The following is an 18,540-nucleotide window of genomic DNA, read 5'->3' as shown; positions in this document are numbered from 1 at the left end:
AATCTTTGATTGGAACCTGTTTTTTTTTTTTTTTTTCACTCGAATTCTTGTGTGTTTGAAAATTTTCAAAATAAAAAATTGAGGGAAAAACCAGAACAATACCAGCTCCATCTCTCAAAAAAATTACCTGGGAATATGTTTTGGTGATAACTCGGAGAGAGAGGGAGAATCACCTTAAAACTTGTTTTATAGAGCCCTGGTTGGGTAGCTCACTTGGTTAGAGTGTTGTCCTCATAGATGAGGGTTGCGGTTCAATTCCCTGTCAAGGCACATGCAAGGATCAGCCAATGAATGTATAAATAAGTGGAACAACACATAGATGTTTTTTCTCTCTGCCACCTCCCTAAAATAAATTTAAAAACTTGTTTTATGAGAAGCTCTGTACATTTTTGTAAAATGCTTGGCAGAATGCTTTATGGGCACTTAAATTATATTTCTTAAGGGCTAAAATTTAAAGCAAAGAAACTTACAAAGAACGAGGATACAATTCCTGGTTATGAAACACGTTCATCAAATTAATACTTTAATTACAACTTCTTTGGAGTTCATAGTAGTATGTTGTCTTCATTAATCCCCAGTCAGAGGTTTGAGTCACCAAAATAAGGCTGCAGGATTTAGGCACACGGAGTTTGCTGCTGAGCAGTGTGATACCTCACACCCTCTGCCGGGTAGCTGCTAGTACCTCCCGCTTTTCCAAGCCAAAAGCAGAGCCCCAGATTAGAGCAACATATATTTAAGGGTGTGTTTCTACAGGCGCTGGTTGGGACATGAAGACAAATGTAGGAATGCTTACATGTGGAGAGCAAAGTGGAAACTTCACTGGGGAAATAAACCATTTCTGGTCGGAGAAGTTAACTTTAATTCGTAAGAACCCTACCAGTTTGTGACCGCTGAGTGTGTGTACACAGGATGTGCATGGGTTATCTTTACACCATTATGGGGTTACCTTGACAAAATGAGGTGGTTCTTTTGGGAAGAGGACTTGGACGTGGCTTGGGAGTGGGGGCATCTTGGAAGATTGGGATTTCCTCTTGACCTCCGAGGGGTGATGAAGCCAAAGGAAAACAACCCAAGGCAGGTGAACTGATTCATCCTGATATCCGTGAATTCAAGTAGATTCTTATGGGGTCTGTTCCCCTCCTCCTTCCGTTTTGTCGAACCAGCACGAAGCAGGATTCTGCAAACTCCTTCACCGCTCCCTGCGAATCCCTGCCGGGGATTCTCTCCTGCCGCACCCCACCTGGGTACCCTAAATCCGTGTTCAGCACTTCTCTGGTGGAGTCCTGAGTCGCCAGTCGCTCCGAGACCCCCCACAAGGCAGTCTGCATCTCTCTGCTCGCACACCCATTCCGGGGCTGCGCTGTGGGGAGGGGGTCAAGGAGCAAACTCAAGGAAAACTTCCTTGCGGGAGATGTCTGGGATATTTCGGCTTCCCTAGCCCTCCCACGCTGGGCCACAGCTTTCCTTAAAGTGGTGCAACGGTTGCAGGTTCTGAGCCGAAGAGACCCCCGAGACCCGCAGCCACGCCTCCCCGGCAAGGACCTGCGTCCCAACCGAATGCGCGGGGACGCCGCCGCTGGCCCTGAACTGCTGGTGGGGCTCCGCCAGTGCAGGGCGACGTTGCGCCACGATGCTTTGTTTTCCTGCTGCAGAAACCCAAGGCGGTCTGTTTTCACCAGACTTCACCCGCCCGCAGCAATAGCCATGGAACTTGTCGCGGCACGGAGAAAGAGGGTACCGCTCGGCACGGCATCTTTTTCGGATGTTTTCTCTCTACATAGGCCATTTCTTCCCTCCTTCTTGGGGTAAGTGGACTGTAGGTTGTAACAGCGAAGGTGCGTAGAATAGAATCTGATGGAGGAGATAGCAGTAGCTCGAGGAGTTAATGTGCTAAGTTGTTTTACTTGAGGGAGTCTTAGCCCTTACGCCCCACTCCTCCCTGCGTGCGGTCCGTTCCAAATGCTACACAGTGTAGGGGCTGGACTTGATTTAGGCCAGCTAGGGCGGGGGTGCTGGGATTAACTGATTAATTTTGGTGGGTTAACCGCCCCCCCTCCCAACTTGTCTTTGTCTACATTCTGAGAATACAGAATGAAAGTGGAGATGAGAAAAAAAGCTCCGGATTGGTGGTGGTGGTGGTGGGGGAGAGGCGCCTAGCAGAGATGTTAAAAGCCAACAACTATTGCAAGTCTTTGACCAGCAAGAGGATTCCACACCCTGATCCTGCTCCCTCACCCCAAAAGATCCATCCCAAACTTCCCCAGCCTCCCAATAATCACCTTGCTGGTATTTTTCTGGAGAAGGTTCTCCTGGTCCTGGTATAACTTTTAAGAAAAACTGCACACTGTCTTGTACACAGGGGATGCTCAATAAATACTTATTGGTTGGCCGAATGATACACCCTAAGGCTGTATTTTGCGTCTCTGGAACTTGCCTAGGACAGTGAACTAACTCCATGATGTAGACCCCAGGGCACAAGATTCATCCAACTCATTTTGTGAAGGAGGGGGGGGCTGGAGTCTTAGACAGTATAGTATTAGATCTTCATCACCCAAAAGAACCCCTGAGAGAGAGCTTCAGGGTCAGGTTCATGGGTCAGAGATGAGCTCACTTGGGTTTGAACCTCCATATTGTGACCTTGGGTATGTTCTGTTATCTCTCTGAGCTTGGATCTTCTCAGCTGTAAAATGGGACCAGCTAAATCTTCCTCAGAGGAAAGATGCAGGGAAGATGAATGGAGAGGAATATGAGGTGAGGAGTGCACTTGATAAATGCCATTCTTACATCCTTATCCTCAGAGTATTCAGGAGTATCTTTCTCTGTGGACACCTCTGTGAGGCAGGTGCAGGTAAAAACGGGACATTGCAGTGGCTAGGCTGGATCCCTCCCGCCCAGGAGCAATTGGGGGGAGGGCAGAGTGATGCTCTGGAGGCTTCCCCAGGAGCATAGCAGCAGTTCCCATTGGGTTTGGGAGCAGAATTTGCATACGTACGGAAGTCTTTGGTGGTGCGGCTGAAGAAGCAGAAACTCCTTGTCTGCCTCATGTCCCTGTCTCATCCATCCTCTCCATCTTCTAGTAGAGAAAAGCAAAGTGTGGAAACAGAGTCCCAGGAAAAGTGTCTCTGAAGTGCCCGGGGAACCCGAGCCTGCCCCAAGGGCTGAGGACTCAGGTGGCACTGAACAGGGTCTTCAGAACTCTCCAAGCTCTAGCCCTGGCAGTGCGTAGGGTCAGTGACAAAGCACTTACCAGCCCTCCCGACAGATGACAGTGGGCCTCTGTGGGTATTGCCCTGGAACTCTGGAAGCTAGGTGTGGCAGTGGGGAGCAGACGATGAGAAGGATGCTGCTAACTCGGGGCTCCTCAGAAGCCTCGAGGTGGCCTGCTGTGGCAGCAGCTCAGAGAACAACTCCCAGCAGGGTTTCCAGCGCCAGCCGGCAGGCTCAGGAAGGAGCTGGGCGGTCACTTTCTCTTTCATAAGTGAAGGTCACACATGTAGCCCCACCTCACATGTAAGCTCCATGAAGGCAAGATCCGTGCCTATCTTGTTCATTGCCATATCACCAGCACCCAGTGCAGCGATGGCACATAGGAGGGGTTCAGGATATATGTAGCATGGACAGTTAAGTTAAACTGCTTCCTCTCCAGCACTGCTTTATGCAATTCCTGCTTTCATTTAGCAGGTGTTCCTTGAGCGTGTACTACATGCAAGGCTCCGTAATTTCTAAGCATTGTTCCCACTGGTGCTTCCAGTGGCCCATTCAGGACCATCTCAGCCCACTGGATTGTTCTGGAGACTGAAGTCCCACGCAAGCCTTGTGTAGCGTCAGGTCGGGGCATGAGAGTGGGGGTGGGGGGGAGGGAGAATGTGCCAGGTTTAGCCTCTTTCCGGGAACAAGTCTGGAGGCCCTTTGCAGCTGTAGCTGCTGGGATCTCGGACTGTGGGCTGCCTGGGCTTTTGCTTCCCGGAGCCAGGTCTTGGCAACTCCGTTTTCCTCTGGGGTCTCGTCTCTCTCCAGCCTCCTCCCTGGTCTCCGAACAGCGGCTTCTGCCGGGCTGCTGGTAGCTGGGGAAGGGACAGCGCTGCGCCTGGGGAGCGAGCTTCCCCGGGCGGGGAGAGCGAGGCTGATGCTGAGCCCCAGAACAAAAGGCTCATGGCTGGCACAGGTCTCTCCGAGTGCGCTACGGACGTAGGTTCGGGACGCAGGCGGGAGAACCTGGCGCAGGAGGGGACTGGAGTGAAAAAATGAACTGAGAAAAGAAGGGGGTTGCGCCCAGGGTGGGGAAGGTTGCAAGAAGTGACCCGAGCCAGAGGTCTGCTGCAGGGCCACCGCAGCTCTTCCTCCGCCTCCTGCAGCGCCTTCCAGGCAGCCAAGAGTGTCTCTGGCTGCAACGCCACGGAGCGCGCCGCGGCTGCCTTCACGCTCGCCCGCGGAGCCAGTAAGTAGCCGAGCGCCTGTCACCCACGCTCCGCCCCACCGCGCCTTCCCGGCTGCCGCTTCCCGCCTCTTGTCTCCGCACTACTGCGGGCAGAGCCCCAGCCAAGCGCCTCCGCCACCGGAGCTCTCCTGTCCTGGCGCGGCCTCCGCAGCGCAAAGCGAGGAGGGTCGTCTGCGCTGCGCGCTACCCGAGTGCCGCGCCACCCCTACGTCCAATGGCTTTCAGGGGTGGAGAGTGGGGGGCGTTGCCCGCGGGCGAGGAGCCACCGCTCGGGTGGGGCGGGTGCGCTCTGCGCCACCGAGCCAGGCTGAACGTGCCCGCCCGCCGGAGCGCGTGCCCGTGCCCGGGCGAGTGTGTGCGAGTGTGTGTGTGTGCAGGAGTGTGTGCACACACGTCTTCCGGGGCTGAAGTCACACTGCAGTGGGCTTCTCCCTCGCGCAGGCCCTCCGGCTGCTCAGCCCCCAACCTGCGGGCCCCACATTTGGGAAGCTTGGCTCTTGCATCCTCCCAAACCTCCCTCTCCACCCTCCCCTCGTGGATCTTACTTTTCCTTTTACCCAGGGGGCTGCTGCGGGCCACCCCTCAACCGGTGCTAACACCCAAGCCGTCTCCAGTTCTCTCCCAAGCCAGTATTTTCCACTTGTCTTTCTCTGGTGTTCTTCCACGAGCCGGGCCAGGCCCCCCACCACCCCATCCTCGGAAATTATTTTGTTGGACTGCTGTAAGGAGCCGTGTAAGGCTTGAGGACTTTATTTTGATTCTTTTCATTTCTTCCCCATCTGGACAACGGAGCAATGAAATTTCCAATCGAGACTCCAAGAAAACAGGTGAACTGGGATCCTAAAGGTTGGTATTCCCCACTTTTGGCCGCCCTCGCCCTGCCTCCACCTCCCGCGTGTGCGCGCTTTCGTGAGTGGAAGCACTCTTGCTCCTAGCAGCATGTGTCCTGAGGCAGAAAAATACGCCTGGGCACTGCAGCGCCGGTGGGAGGAGGGCGGAGGCAGCGTGGGTTCCCAACCCAGATAGTGCCTGTCATTGTCATATAGTCATTGTCCCTCCTGGATTGTTTCAACATCTATTTAAAGATACACCAAGCCGGCTGGCTGTTTGGCTTGAAATTGCACCAAGTGTCAGTATTTGCTTTTGACTTTGTGTGTGCAAGTCTGTGTATGTGTGTGTGTCCTTTGTTTCTAGTGATCTTTGTCTCTTGGGCGGATGGGTGGGGTGCCTCCCTCTGAACCTGGGGCTGCGCCTCCTGCCCAGGTTCTCCTCAATGAGAAGCGTTTCCCGGCAGCCAAGTGGGGCTCGGATCTGCAGCAACCATCCCTGGAGGTGGCCCTTCTTGCAGAGCGGGCTGATAATGGAGCCCACGGGGCCTTCCGAGTCTTTGCTCAATCTTATTACCAAAGCAGGCAGCTAGTTTGGCTCTGATCTGAGTAGAAGGAGGAGGGGGCAGTGGTTTGTGAACAGGGTGAGGCTGGAAAAGGCTGGAGAGGGGGCAGCCCAAGCGGTAGTGTCCTTTACAAGCGCTTTAGAATGTTGGACAGTGTTTCCTCCTCGCCAGCCACGAAGTCAGATTTGTGTGTGCCTAGGGGAGGCTGCTGTGTCTGTAATTAGCATACAGATGCCAAGGCTCCTCCTGAGAGTGTATGGGAGCAGAGTAAGTTGAAAGCTAGTGTCTGGTTTTGACAAGAATGGTTTTAGCATTTCTCTTATCTTGTCTGGAGGTTGATTCTGGCCAAGGACGCACTTCTCAGTGTTGGGGTTGAAATTTGTTTATTTGTTTTGATGTGTGTATTTTTAGTGTTCTTTACAAATGTATTTTTTTCCTTTTCTCCAGACTGGAAAAGAGGAAACCCACTCATTTGTTATGTACATGTCTTATGAATTGACTGGCTATTGAAGAAAGAGTAAAGAGATATTGCCTATTTTCAACCCTGAGGCTGTTATACCTTAAATACAACCCCTACCCTCTCTTTTGTTTCTAGATTTCTGAAAATATGGAAGTGTGCCTTGGCTTAAAAAACAAACAAACCATGCAAAACATACTTATTGAGTACCAGCTACATGCCAACCGCTGTCCCAGGTACTGGAGATGCAGTTAGAATAACACCGACAAAAGCTCTTAGAATTTATAGTGAGAGAGATAGACTTAAACCAATCATTGCACCTCTATGCATAATGTCAAGTTTATGTATGTCAATGAAGGAGAGCAGCAGTGCTTTAAGAAAGTGTCAGAAGAGACTGACAAGGATCAGGGGAGGTGGATGATCAGGGAAGGTAGTCAGACACTTGTACTGAGCGAGACCTGGAGGCTATGTAGGGATTAATCTACTAATGAGGAGAACTGTTGCAGAAGAGGGAACAGCAAGTGCAAAGGTCCTGAGGCAGAAGAAGCATGTATATTTAAGGAACTGAAAGGAAGTTTCTATGGCTTGGAGCAGAAAGCAAGGGAGTGTGTATTTTAGGTGTGGCTGGGGGATCTGTAGGGTCAGACCCCAAAGCCTTATGTTCTTGCAAGTGGAGTGTGATTGTGGCATGCAGGAGGACCATCTATAGTCTTTATCTTAAGCCACTGAAGGGTTTCAAGCTGAGGAATGACATGATCTGAACTTAGTTTCAAAACAAGTGCTCTGTGGCTCTTGTGGATGTGAAGGACATGATACCATGGTGGCAGGGACCAGGAATGGGGACGTGGATGGAGGAGGGAGCTGTGGAAGACACAAATTCTGCAGGCTTTGAGTGAAGAATTTGTGGAAGGGGAGGCATTGGAATCACTGGGACAGCATCCTGGGCAGTCCAGGGAAAGCACGTGAGTTGATTCAGTCCAGGACTTGCTGAGTGGAAGATGTTCCCAAGAGGTGTGTCCAGTGGGCAGTTGTCTAAAGAGGCAGGTTGGGATCTTCAAGAAACTGATAGGGAGGGCTGCAGGGCTGCCTTTGTGAAGCTTGCTCTTGGCTTTTTAAAATACATTTCTCTATGACCATCATTCTATATATATATGTCACAGTGATAAACACAGATGAATCCCACATGTTATAGCCTGACACAGTGAAGAAGCATGCAAGTAACATCTACAGTCACTATCATTGGTGCTAAAAATGAAAAGATACTAATAAAATAACAACATTTAATGAGCAATCATTGTGTGCCAGATGTTTATGTACATTATTTCATATAGTCATTCTCATTATGCTAATCTATGGTATATAAGTGCTATTGTCCCCATTTGACACTTGATTGGCATCAGGCTACCACTGAGCTGCCCTCTAGTAAGGTGCTTTACCTTCATGCACAATTGTTCCTGGAGGTGGGGGTGACAATGATTGTCTTTCCTCGCCAAGAAGGTGGAGGCAGGAGAAGAGTGGGGAGTAAGGGCAACATATCTCACACCTGTATAGAACTACATGCCAGACACTGTATAGTGTTTTACATGCATTAAATACATAAATTATTAATTGATTATTACTTAATTATAAAATAAATTTATTTACCCTTTATTTAATCTTAGGAGGAAGATACCATCTTTATTTTACTGTCGAGGGAAGCGGGGAACAGAGAGGTTGAGTAACTTGCCCAAGGTTACATAGATAGTAGATGGTGCAGTTGGACTAGAATATGGGTCCTCAAACGCTCTTCAAGTCTATCTCTTAAGTTATTGGTGCTTCTAGCTCTTGCCTTGTGAGGCTCCCAGAGCTCAGGGACTGGACAAGCTTGTTAGAGGAGAAAGAGAAAAAGTGGGGAGAGGAGGAGGAAGAGAAGTGGGAGGAGGGGGAGGGGAAGGGGGAGGAGGAGAGAGGCAGGCAGGCGGTGAATCAATCTTTCCCACAGATCCCTTTCTTGACTAACCCCTCCAGCCGGACAGCATCTCTGCTTCTTCCCCTGGTGGGCCCGGCACTGGTCACTGGACAGACTTTTGGTTGTTGTTTGGCGGTTTGCATTTACACAGGCCAAGGGCATGTAGCAGGGCAAAGATAAGGAGGAACCCGGCATTGTACCTGAAAACGAAGGCACAGCTCAATTCGCATTAAATGTGTAGGATTTATTTACAGATTTGAACCTTCAGGTGGAGACGCTCACAGATTGGGAAAGGAAGTAATTATGGTATTTTGCTTACACCCCTATTACCTGAGGGTGGATTGAGAACAGATTGGTTTGGGTTGCTTTTGGGTGAATTAAGCAAAGCACTGTCAAGAGGTTTAGGTGCAAAAATAACAGCTAAATGTAAAAAGATTATTTTCTGGTGAGCTCTGGCCTTCCTCCAATTTGTAAAGCTAAGCCTTTAACATATAGTTACTGTTTGTGTAATGCATACACAAAGGCAGGTTGACACTAAGTCTGAGCCTCCATAGTAAAACTTATGTGTATTTTAAATTTCTGGGATCATTAGATGATTTTCTGCTGAAAATTGGGATTGGCTTGTGGGATCTATGTATGTTAAGGGCTTGTAAAAACCAATAAAATCAGCAAACAATATTCCCATAATTTGAAAGAAGCAGATCAATATGGCTTTATAAAACTCTGGATTTGAGGGCAGAAGAAGGAGCTGCAGCAATAATTGGCTGTGCGACTTTGGGTTGCTCATTCAGCCTCTTGGGGCTTCGCTTCCCTCTCATGCACGGCTAGGGGGCATTGGCAAGGTCTCTTTGATCCTCTCTCTCCAACTTCCCCCCTTGATCTGGGGATTTGGGGTACCTGGCTTCCTTGGCTTCCTTAAATAGAACACACTTGTTCCTGTCCCAGGGCCTTTGCACTGGCACTTTCCATAGCTTTTAATGCATGTTCTCATGGTCGACTGCTTTCCACCCTTTGAATATCAGCTCCAATGTCAGCTCGTTAGCAGAAGGCTTCCCTGTCCCCTCTGAAGACTTCTCTCCTCCCCCTGCCCTGTCCCTTATGCCACATGTTCCTTTGTCTTCCTGGCACTTGTCATGATCTGAAGCCAGCTTACTTACTTATGTGTCCCTGCTAGCATGTGAGCTCCATGAGTAGGTAGGAACTGTCCCTGTCATAACCCAGGGAAGTGCCTGGCACATGGAACTAACTCAATAATCTTTTGCTGAATAGATGGATGGATGGTAGGACGGATTGGAGAGGATTTCTAAGGCTTCACGCAGGATGGAAATTCCAGGACTCCTCTAAACTACAAATGCCAGAGTACAAATAAGGAGAAGGAAAGTCTATTTTTAAATAATGGAATATCAGAAAGGACACAATGCTGTCTCTTCTTTGTAGGCTCCCAGCTCTCGGAAGCCTCCAGCAAACTGGTTTCCTTCTCTTCTGTTCAGTGGGAGTGAAAGGCTGACTGGACATGAGGTGGGGGCGGGTAGGTGAGCTGACACAGATATGCCTGGTGTCCGATGAATAACTTGGCTCATGTTGGCCGCTTGGTGTGTAGCTTTCTTGAGGTATTTAAAGAAAGCAGCAGAGCTGCAGAGCTGGAGAGTTTTTAAAGTGCATTTTTCATGCATACTTTAATGCAAAAACTCCGGAGAGGCCTGTATTGTGTGTGTAGCACCTTTCAGTTTGCAGAACACTTTAACAAATTATCTCACTTGTTCTTTAAGCAGCCCTCTCTCTGTCAACATTGGAGTTCTAGATTTACTGTTGGCAGTAGAAAGAGTAAATGACTTATTTGGGGGTCCAAAGCTGCAAACAGACAGAGCTGGGGCCAGCCAAAGCCTTTTGATGGCTACTTATGCCCACGGCAATTTCTCTCAAGCCTCCTCCCTTTCAGGGTCTTGGCTCAGTCCACCCTCTCCTGTTCCTTCTTATCCAAAAGTGTATTCAGAGGTTTCGCTGTAAGATTTAGAGAAAAAAAGTTCTCAGTTGATTAGTGAGTCCTTAGTCAATGGCTGTGCCCAGGAATTCAGGGGAAGACTCTGGGATCCAACTTCTCTCCTGGCTAAAACTGAGATTTCAGTGTCTTACGATTGTGAGCCATGCTCACCTGGCAAGGCCACTTGACCGCTGTCTTTGTTAGTGTGTTTCCAAATGCACTTGTATAGCTTAGGTTTTCTGGAAAGAAAATAATCTATTTTGATTTAATATCCAACTTTCAGGAGCTCAGCTTTCCAAATGGGATTAATAATGTGCCAAAATCACCACAATTATCCTAGAAAGTAAAGAGGAAAGATGTTCCAAAGACGGTCTGAGCCAAGACGTGGATCGGGCTTCTTTTCCGCTGTTTAAGGGAGTTTCATCATCCTTTGCCAATCCCAGTGACTTCTGGGTAGCATTAAGACTAGGAAGGTAGACTTTGTTATGTCACCCATTTCCAAAACATCTTTGCTTTGGCTCTGTGTTCTGCTCAGACTGTCATAACAAAATATTATACAGTGGACAGGGTGGCTTAAACAACAGAAATTTCTTTTCTCACTGTTCTGGAGATGGGAAGTCCAAGATCAAGGGCTAGCAAGGTTGATGTCTGGGGAGGGCTCTCCTCGTGGATTACAGATGGCCACCTTCTGGCTGTGCCCTCACGTGGTGGCAAGAGCATGCTCTGGTGTCTCTTCCTCTTCTTAAAAGGCACTAGCCCTATTGATTAGAGCTCCACCCTTATGAGCTCATTCAACCTTAATTACCTCCTAAACACCTTATTTCTAATACAGTCAGATTGGGTATTAATATTTCAACATGAGTTTTGGGGAGACATGATTCAGTCCATAGCAGTCTTCATAGGAGCATCATAACTCTGATACATTAAAAAAATAAAATATAATCCACATCTTGTCCCAAACTGGGAAATTTCAACTATAACTGAGATGTGGTATCAAGTGTATCTAATATAGGCACAGAGCCAGGGACCCACTGTTGGCACGAAAAATGTTCTTTTGAGATAGTGGATTCCTTTTACTTTTAGTCTGTAGAGAATTAGAGAGAGTGTTTAATGATGAAACAGAATGAAGCAGTCTTATTGATAACCAATGAGGAGGTTTCAGTTTGGATAGCTCTCTTGGCTGAAGGAGTAAGTTGCATAAAGGTGACTATTTAAAAAAAATATTTTATTTATTTATTTTTAGAGAGAGGGTAAGAGAGGGAGAAAGAGGGGGAAAGAAACATCAATGTGTGGTTCCCTCTCATGCACCTCCAACTGGGGACCTGGCCTGTAAACCAGGCAAGGTGCCCAGACTTGGACTCGAACCTGTGACCCTCTGATTCGCAGGCCAGCACTCAGTCCACTGAGCCACACCAGCCAGGAAAAAGTGACTATTTTTTTGCTGTACTCAGATTCTGTTCTAAAGGACACTGACTAGATGCCCAGACAGGGTTAGAGTTGACTAGGGGCTCAGACTTAGTTACGGAATCTACTTAAACATGGCAGCAGCACCATGTTGATTACAGCCACGTGGCAGATTTCTTATGTAGTGAAGAGGAAAGATGTTCAAAGCTATCCTTCCCAATCTAATTTCTACCCTGCAATCACTGGGATTGGCAGAAAAAAGATGAAGCTCCCCTAGGCATGACTGGAAAAGAAGCCTGAACCACATCTTAGCCTTTAGAACATCATTTTTTCTTTTCAGAGGTCAAGGGGACCACCCACTTTTGAGCTCTGGTCCTAGGGGCACTCTCAGTGGAAACTTTACTGTTTTTCTGTGTTAAGCTCATTATTGTTATCCAGGATGGAGAGACAAAAATCTCTTATTTACTTTCTGGAACATTTATCTGTGGTTTGCAGACAAAGTTTGAGATTCATTTCTCCTTCATAAGTGTCTGGAACTGAGCATTATGAATTGAAAGTGAAGACTGACTTTCTAATCCTCTGTTTAAGGCTGAGGTGTAGGGTGAGGACCTGACCATTGGCAAGGGAGAGGGTGGTCACTAGGGGAATGTACCTTCTTCCTTTTCCATTCCCAAAGCCAGGGGGAGGGGGAGGGGTGGGCATAAGAAACTATATGGAGCGGCAGGGGACAGGATTTCAGGGAATTCCAGTTTCTACACTGGCAATAACTTTGGTTCCATTACTTACTTCCCTTTTCCATGGAGGAAATTTTGAAGCAGAGTGAATGGTGAGAAAACATAAGATTTGGAGAATTAACCACTGCCATACATAAACCATGTGATCATGGGAAACTTTACCTCCCTGTCTCTTCTCTCCCCTTCCTTCCTTCCTTCCTTCCTTCCTTCCTTCCTTCCTTCCTTCCTTCCTTCCTTCCTTGTTTCCTCCCTCCCTCCCTCCCTCCCTCCCTCCTTCCCTCCCTCCTTCCCTCCCTTCCTTCCTTCCTTCCCTCTCTCCCTCTTTCCTTCATCTCCCCTCCTCCTCCTACAGAATTCTAGTCTCAATTTCTATCTCTTATGCAAAGGATCCTAACTTTAAAAAAAACTCAACTTCCCAATGTGTAGGATGGTGGTAGTACTTGCAGTTTAAAAAGAGATGCTTGAAGAGACAATGCGGATTTGGTCAAGTTGTGAAGAGTCTGGAAGTCACTGTGACTTTTGCAGAATGGGCTATGGTGCCAATATTTGTAATTCTGACATATAGCTAGCAACGATTTTACTACCAGGAAAAGGAATTTCTTACGTGCAAGCAGATCCATGATTACCTCAAGTAATAACACAGCAAATAGTTTAACAGGATAAAGACAAAGAGTACAACTTACCAAATTTAATGTGACAGAAGCTTGATAGTCTGAATAGAAATGCTCATTTCAAGTGTGATATTTGACACTTGAACATTCACTCAATTTTGTCATGTGAGACAAGAAGCAGGTGCCAAATGTTTAAGAAAAAAATGATGGGAGGAAGAGCTTATTGATGCAAAGAGTCTATCCATGAACTTATTTTCTCTCTCTGCAAACTTGGGATACTCTATTGTTATTTATTTTAACTCGCAACCAGCCTGAGTGAGCTCCTGGATCCTACTGTTTCGGAATGTTGCCTTTAGGCCAAAGACATTCATTTTTCATGGTGGAATTTGAGGCCATATGGGAAGTAGCTATGATAGATCTGGTTCAGCATATACATCCTTAAAATAACCTCATAAGAGTAAATGCATGTTGTATTCATTTAGCTAAGCCTCCGGGCAAGATGCCGTCTTCTGCACAGCCTGGGAGCTTAGGATGGGAGGCTCTGGGTTCCACTGCTGGCTCTGCCACTCTCACGGAAAAGGAGAGCTGAGATGTTGATTGCCAAGGTCCCTTCGTGCCTGGGTAGTCTTCCACCGTCTGTGTCCCAACACAAGCTATATCACTTACCAGTGGCCCATTTGGGCAAGTAGCCCTGTTTCTCTGTGGCTTGGTCTCCTTGTCTTTAAGGCGGAGGTGACATTTTGTACTTTCTTGGTTTGTTATGTGGATTCAGTAACGTGGTAGATGCTCTCTGGGCTGTCCTGGGGTGTCTTAAGGGCTCCGTGACTGGTGCCTGCACCGTGTTGTTACCATGGTTGCAGGGGCCCCTGCTCTGTGAAGTCAGGGAAGGGTCCTCTTGAGAAGCATCCAGTTCAATCTCCAGGTCATCAGGGAGGGTGGCCTGCTGCACAGCAGCCCCTTCTTGGGATTCTCTTAGGTTCCCAGTATCCCAGTTTAAAAAATCCTAGACTGTTCTGATAAAACCAGAGAAAAAGTATGGTTTGGAATCACGATCTTTGACTCTGAGTTATTGTTCTAACAACTGTATTTGTTACGTGCATTTGGACAAGTCACTTAACCTTTCTGAGCCTTGGTGTTCTCCTGGGTAAAATAAAGATCACGGACAACACCTTCACAGTTGCTGAGATGATCAAAGGAAATAATAAAAGTGAACAGTCTTCATAAACTGTTAAGTTCTAGACCAGTGTTTCCCATTTCCCAAAGTGACACAGACTAGTCTCTCAGATGCTCTGTGGGGCGGGATGGGGGGCAGTGGTTTCATGGTCCAGTCAGTTTGCAGAATGATGTATGCTTGTTCCTTTCGGGAGGGTCCTCATGCTGGTTTGTAGTTAGGTATTGCTGTGTAACAAATAACCCAAACACAGTGGCTTAAACTTATGGTAAACATTTATTGTCTCATAGTTTCTGTGGATCAAGAATTTGGAAACAGCTGAGCTGAGTTGTCTGAGTGGGAGTCACTCAGTGGCTGTGGTCAGATGTCGGCGGGGACTGCTGTCACCTGATGGCTTGACTAGGACTGGGGGCTCTGCTTCTGAGATGGCGCGTTCACGTGACTTGCAAACTGCTCCTGGTTGTCGGGGAGAGGCTTCCCTTCCTGCCACTGTGGAAGTTCCCATGGGCTGTGTTGTGTGTCCTCACAACGTGGTGCCAGCTTCCGCCCGAGCAAACCACTCAGGAGAGAGCAAGGTAGAGCTGACAATGCCTTTTATGACCTAACCTCAGGCATCACACATCACTATCGTTACATTTCCCCCCAGTTTTATTGAGATACAGTGGGCATAAACCTTGTATTTGTTTCAAGTGTGTGAGCCACTGGTGCGATACATGCATCGGTTGTGAAATGAGCAGCACGAGAAGTCTAGTCAACATCCATCACCTTGCATATTTACAAACCTTTTCCTTGTGATGAGAACTTTTAAGATCTACTCTGTTAACATTCAGATACGCAATACGGCATCGTCAGCTGTAGTCACCACGCAGTACATTCCGTCTCCAGAACTCATTTATCCTGTAATGGCAACTTGTCGCTTTTGGCCACCTTCACCGATTTTACCCACTCCCCACCCCCTGCCTCTGGTAACCACCAGTCTGTTGTTCTCTGTTTCTATGAACTTGGTCGTTTCAGAGTCCACCTATAAGTGAGATCATACAGCGTTTGTCCTTCTCGGTCTGACTTCTTTCCCTTAGCGTAATGCCCTCGAGGTCCACCCATGCTGTTGCAAATGGCTTTGCCACCACGTTCTTTTCGTTAGATGAGAGTCGCTAAGTTTAATTCACATTTGGGGAAGGGAGGCAGAGTAAGCTCCCTCTGGAAGGGAGGACTATCGAAGAATTCGAGGACGTTTTAAAATCACCACAAGCATTTCCTGCTATTATTGAATACGCCCTAAGTGTCAGGCACTGAACGAAGTGCTTTGTATTCATGATCTCCTATACTACTCCTCCTAGTCCAAAGAAACAAATGAAGTTATTATCCATGCTCTCCGAACGAGGAGGCTGAGGCCTACAGAGCTTAAACAATGTGTCCAAAGTTACCTTGTAGTCCTGTACTTGAACCTGAGTGTCTGTTAATGCTGGAGCTTTTACCTCTACCTCATACACCTCTCCTGACAATCCTGCAGTATAGAAACCGGCTTGGTTTTGTTTAACTTGCCTTTTCCAGTTACCCACAGAGCCATGGTTCATTGAACCCCACTTACCTCTCCAACTGCCCGCTGCTTGAAATGTGAGCATGAGGATGATTTATGTAAAATAGGAATATACTGTCTATAATAGATTCCAGCATACCTCCCCATCTCAGCATATTATTTGAATACAGAAAATATCTACTGAGCCTGTCTTGTGTGAGCCCCATGCTACATGTAGAGCTGTAAATATTCACCAAAAGGTGGCCACATGATGTACTCTGTTTCTTTTCCCTGTGAGATGAGAGGTTGAGAACGACGCCTCCTGGGACTGCTTGTTCCACAGAGTCCCCTTCTTTGGGAACCCCCTTCTTTACAGATCCAGCGACTGAAAACCCAGCCTCCTTGGATAAAGGCAGGAGAACAGGACATCCTTCAGGCCGAACAGCAGAAATGTCAGGGGCCAAGTGTCTGCCGTGTGTGTGCCGCAGACCTCCTGTCTGTACAGACGTGACTCAGGCACGAGTCAGAGTGTAGCCAAGATGGCAAGGATGGTGTGCCTGGGGGCGACGTCACACAGACAGGCAAAAGCCGCCGGCAGAGGGATGTTAGCACTCCCGTCGTGTTTCTGAAACCATCCTGTTGCTTCTCCATCACATCCAGGAAGCGGGATGCATTCACGACCTTAGAGGTTCCCATGCTTCCAAACATTGCATGCCTCGCTTATTTCTGAGGTGATTTCCTATTCTGTGGAAAGTGTAGGAGCTTCTGTGTCCTAGGCAGAGGAGAGAGAATAGAGTTTCTTTGGGGTCCCACCACGGGCTTTGTTAAATACATCCCTTACCTCACACAAAATGGCAAAGAGAGGCCCGCCCTAGGGCAGGGGGAGAGAGGGTTGAATGAGGCTGCCTGAGCCAACTGTCATGGCATTTGTAACCATAGTAACCAAAGGCCGAAAAATGGTTGGATGTGGCTCTGCCATTGTACTCACTCCCTGCGCCTTTCCCCCCTACCCCACCCACCCATATAGCTACCGAGTCTCAGGGTGGTTTCTACACCATTGATTTCAGTTCCCACTGACTCTTCACTTTCTGAGGACCCATGTTCAATTCTGGGACCTACAACTGGTTCATTATGACCCAGTCTAAGCCACATGCATGGCATTGCCTTAGTGTTTCAATTCCTGCTGTGAAAAATCGGTCATCGGTCATGTAGTGTACATCCTCCAGGTTTAATGGCAGTTGTGTATAATGATGGTGGCTAATGGCTTTCACTGTTTCAAATAACACCCCTACACTTACAGTCTGGTTTAGATCTTGAGAGTTTTGGGATGTGTTATAGAAGAACAGAGAAAGCCAATAGGGCGCATCAAGGAGAGCTCTGGTCTCTGGCCAGGAGACCTGGAGTCTGGCACTGGCTGGATAGTGAGGCATGGCATGGTGGGTGGTGGCCAGATTATGCAGGTATAGCGGGCATTAGGAAGGACTATTTTCTTTCTTTCTGAGAATAGTGGGAAAGGCAATAAATGGTTTGAGACAGGAAGATGACACAATTCGATCTGTATTTTAAAAGTTATTTAAACCACTCATAAATCAAATGATTATTTCAGCAAATGTTTATGGAGGACCTATCATGTGTCAGGCATGGTGCTGGGGGAAGAACTCATCTGGGGGACTCAGTTTTCTTATAGGAATCATAGGAATTTTTGAAATATAGCCAGTAAAATAGCTTCTCTTGACGTCTTTGCTTGCAAACTTCTGGCTGCAAATGCGAGGTGTATCTTAAAGCAATGACATTTTCAATTTCTGTTAATTAAAGTTACCTTTTCCCTGGCTTTGTTACATGGTCTTTGATTCTGGGATAATTTGCATATCTGGAGTCAATGAATCAATAAACCAAGACCTATGGTGCCCCCATATTTTATTGTACTTCAGATGACTTTTGGGAGCATTCAGCTGTAAGTCCAGCATAATGGGCCTAATAAAAATTGCCGGCACCTCCTCCCTCCCCTCCGTCGCTTTGTTCCCAGAGTGACGGAAGGCTGTGACATTGGGGTAGTTCGCCTTTGACTACAACGGGGCCCCTGATGGTTGTGTAGCCTCAGCTCAGAAGGCCTCCCCGAGCCTGAATGAATGGGAGGCTGTGTTGTGTGGGTCCCTGTCTCTGGCAGGGTGAGGACACAGCTTTTATGGGAGCGTGCATGCCTGCTCAGCAGGCACTAATCTCTGTGTTCAGACTCAGTTCTAAAGGCAGGTGGAGCTGACAGCCCCAGGGGGTGGGGCCAAGGGGCCCTCTGAGTCCCTGTCTCCAGCTGGCCCACATCACTCCTCCCCTGGCTAGCAGATTGCCTAAAATGTGTCAGTCACTCTGTTCATCAACCTTTCATTCATCCATGTGCTTATTCCATAAACTTTTTTTTTTCTTTTCTTTTTGAGTGAGTGCCCACAGAAATGGGGCTAGGTACTAGACACGGGAGGATGAAAAGGAACTGAGGTTTTATACCCAGAAAAGTGACAATCTAGCCACCAAGACAGGTGCCTAAATGCATGCTATGATATACCATGATCAATGCATGGATAGAGATATGGATTAAAGCATCATCTCCAGAATGTATCTAGTTAAAATGCAAATATATTTCTTCTGGATGACATCTGAACTCCTAGGTACCCATTGGTACAGCCATGTTAATCCGATTCCTTTGAGAGAGCAGGGCCAACAAGGAGTGGAAGCCAGAGCTGAAACCTCTCAACGGGCTGGGATAAAGCAGGGAGGGGAGAAGTCAGGACCATGGAAGACCAGCTGTGGGAGGCGCCACGTGTGGGAGCAGACTGGGGCCCTGGCTACCAGGACAGCTGTGTGATGGGGGCAGTGGGATGGAGCTGCCGTAGGG

The 18,540-nt window shown here is 47.8% G+C and overlaps 1 protein-coding gene across 1 annotated transcript in view; it reads left to right on the top strand.

Annotated features, from left to right (window-relative positions):
- The first annotated feature begins 1,617 nt into the window (after nt 1–1,617).
- KCNK10 (potassium two pore domain channel subfamily K member 10) overlaps nt 1,618–18,540 on the top strand; it is a 117,292-nt gene continuing 100,369 nt past the window's right edge. Inside the window, exon 1 of the mRNA XM_090271273.1 lies at nt 1,618–1,805. Within this exon, the coding sequence (XP_090127399.1) occupies nt 1,763–1,805 (43 nt within the window). The 5' untranslated portion in view covers nt 1,618–1,762. The remainder of the gene's footprint in view (nt 1,806–18,540) is intronic.

This window comes from Furipterus horrens, unplaced genomic scaffold (genome assembly GCF_987537825.1).
Source record: "Furipterus horrens unplaced genomic scaffold, mFurHor1.1.pri manual_scaffold_3, whole genome shotgun sequence".
In the NCBI taxonomy this organism is placed as follows: Eukaryota; Metazoa; Chordata; class Mammalia; order Chiroptera; family Furipteridae; genus Furipterus; species Furipterus horrens.
The sequence above is the reverse complement of the archived record's forward strand: the minus strand, read 5'-3'. Positions and strand labels throughout refer to the sequence as shown.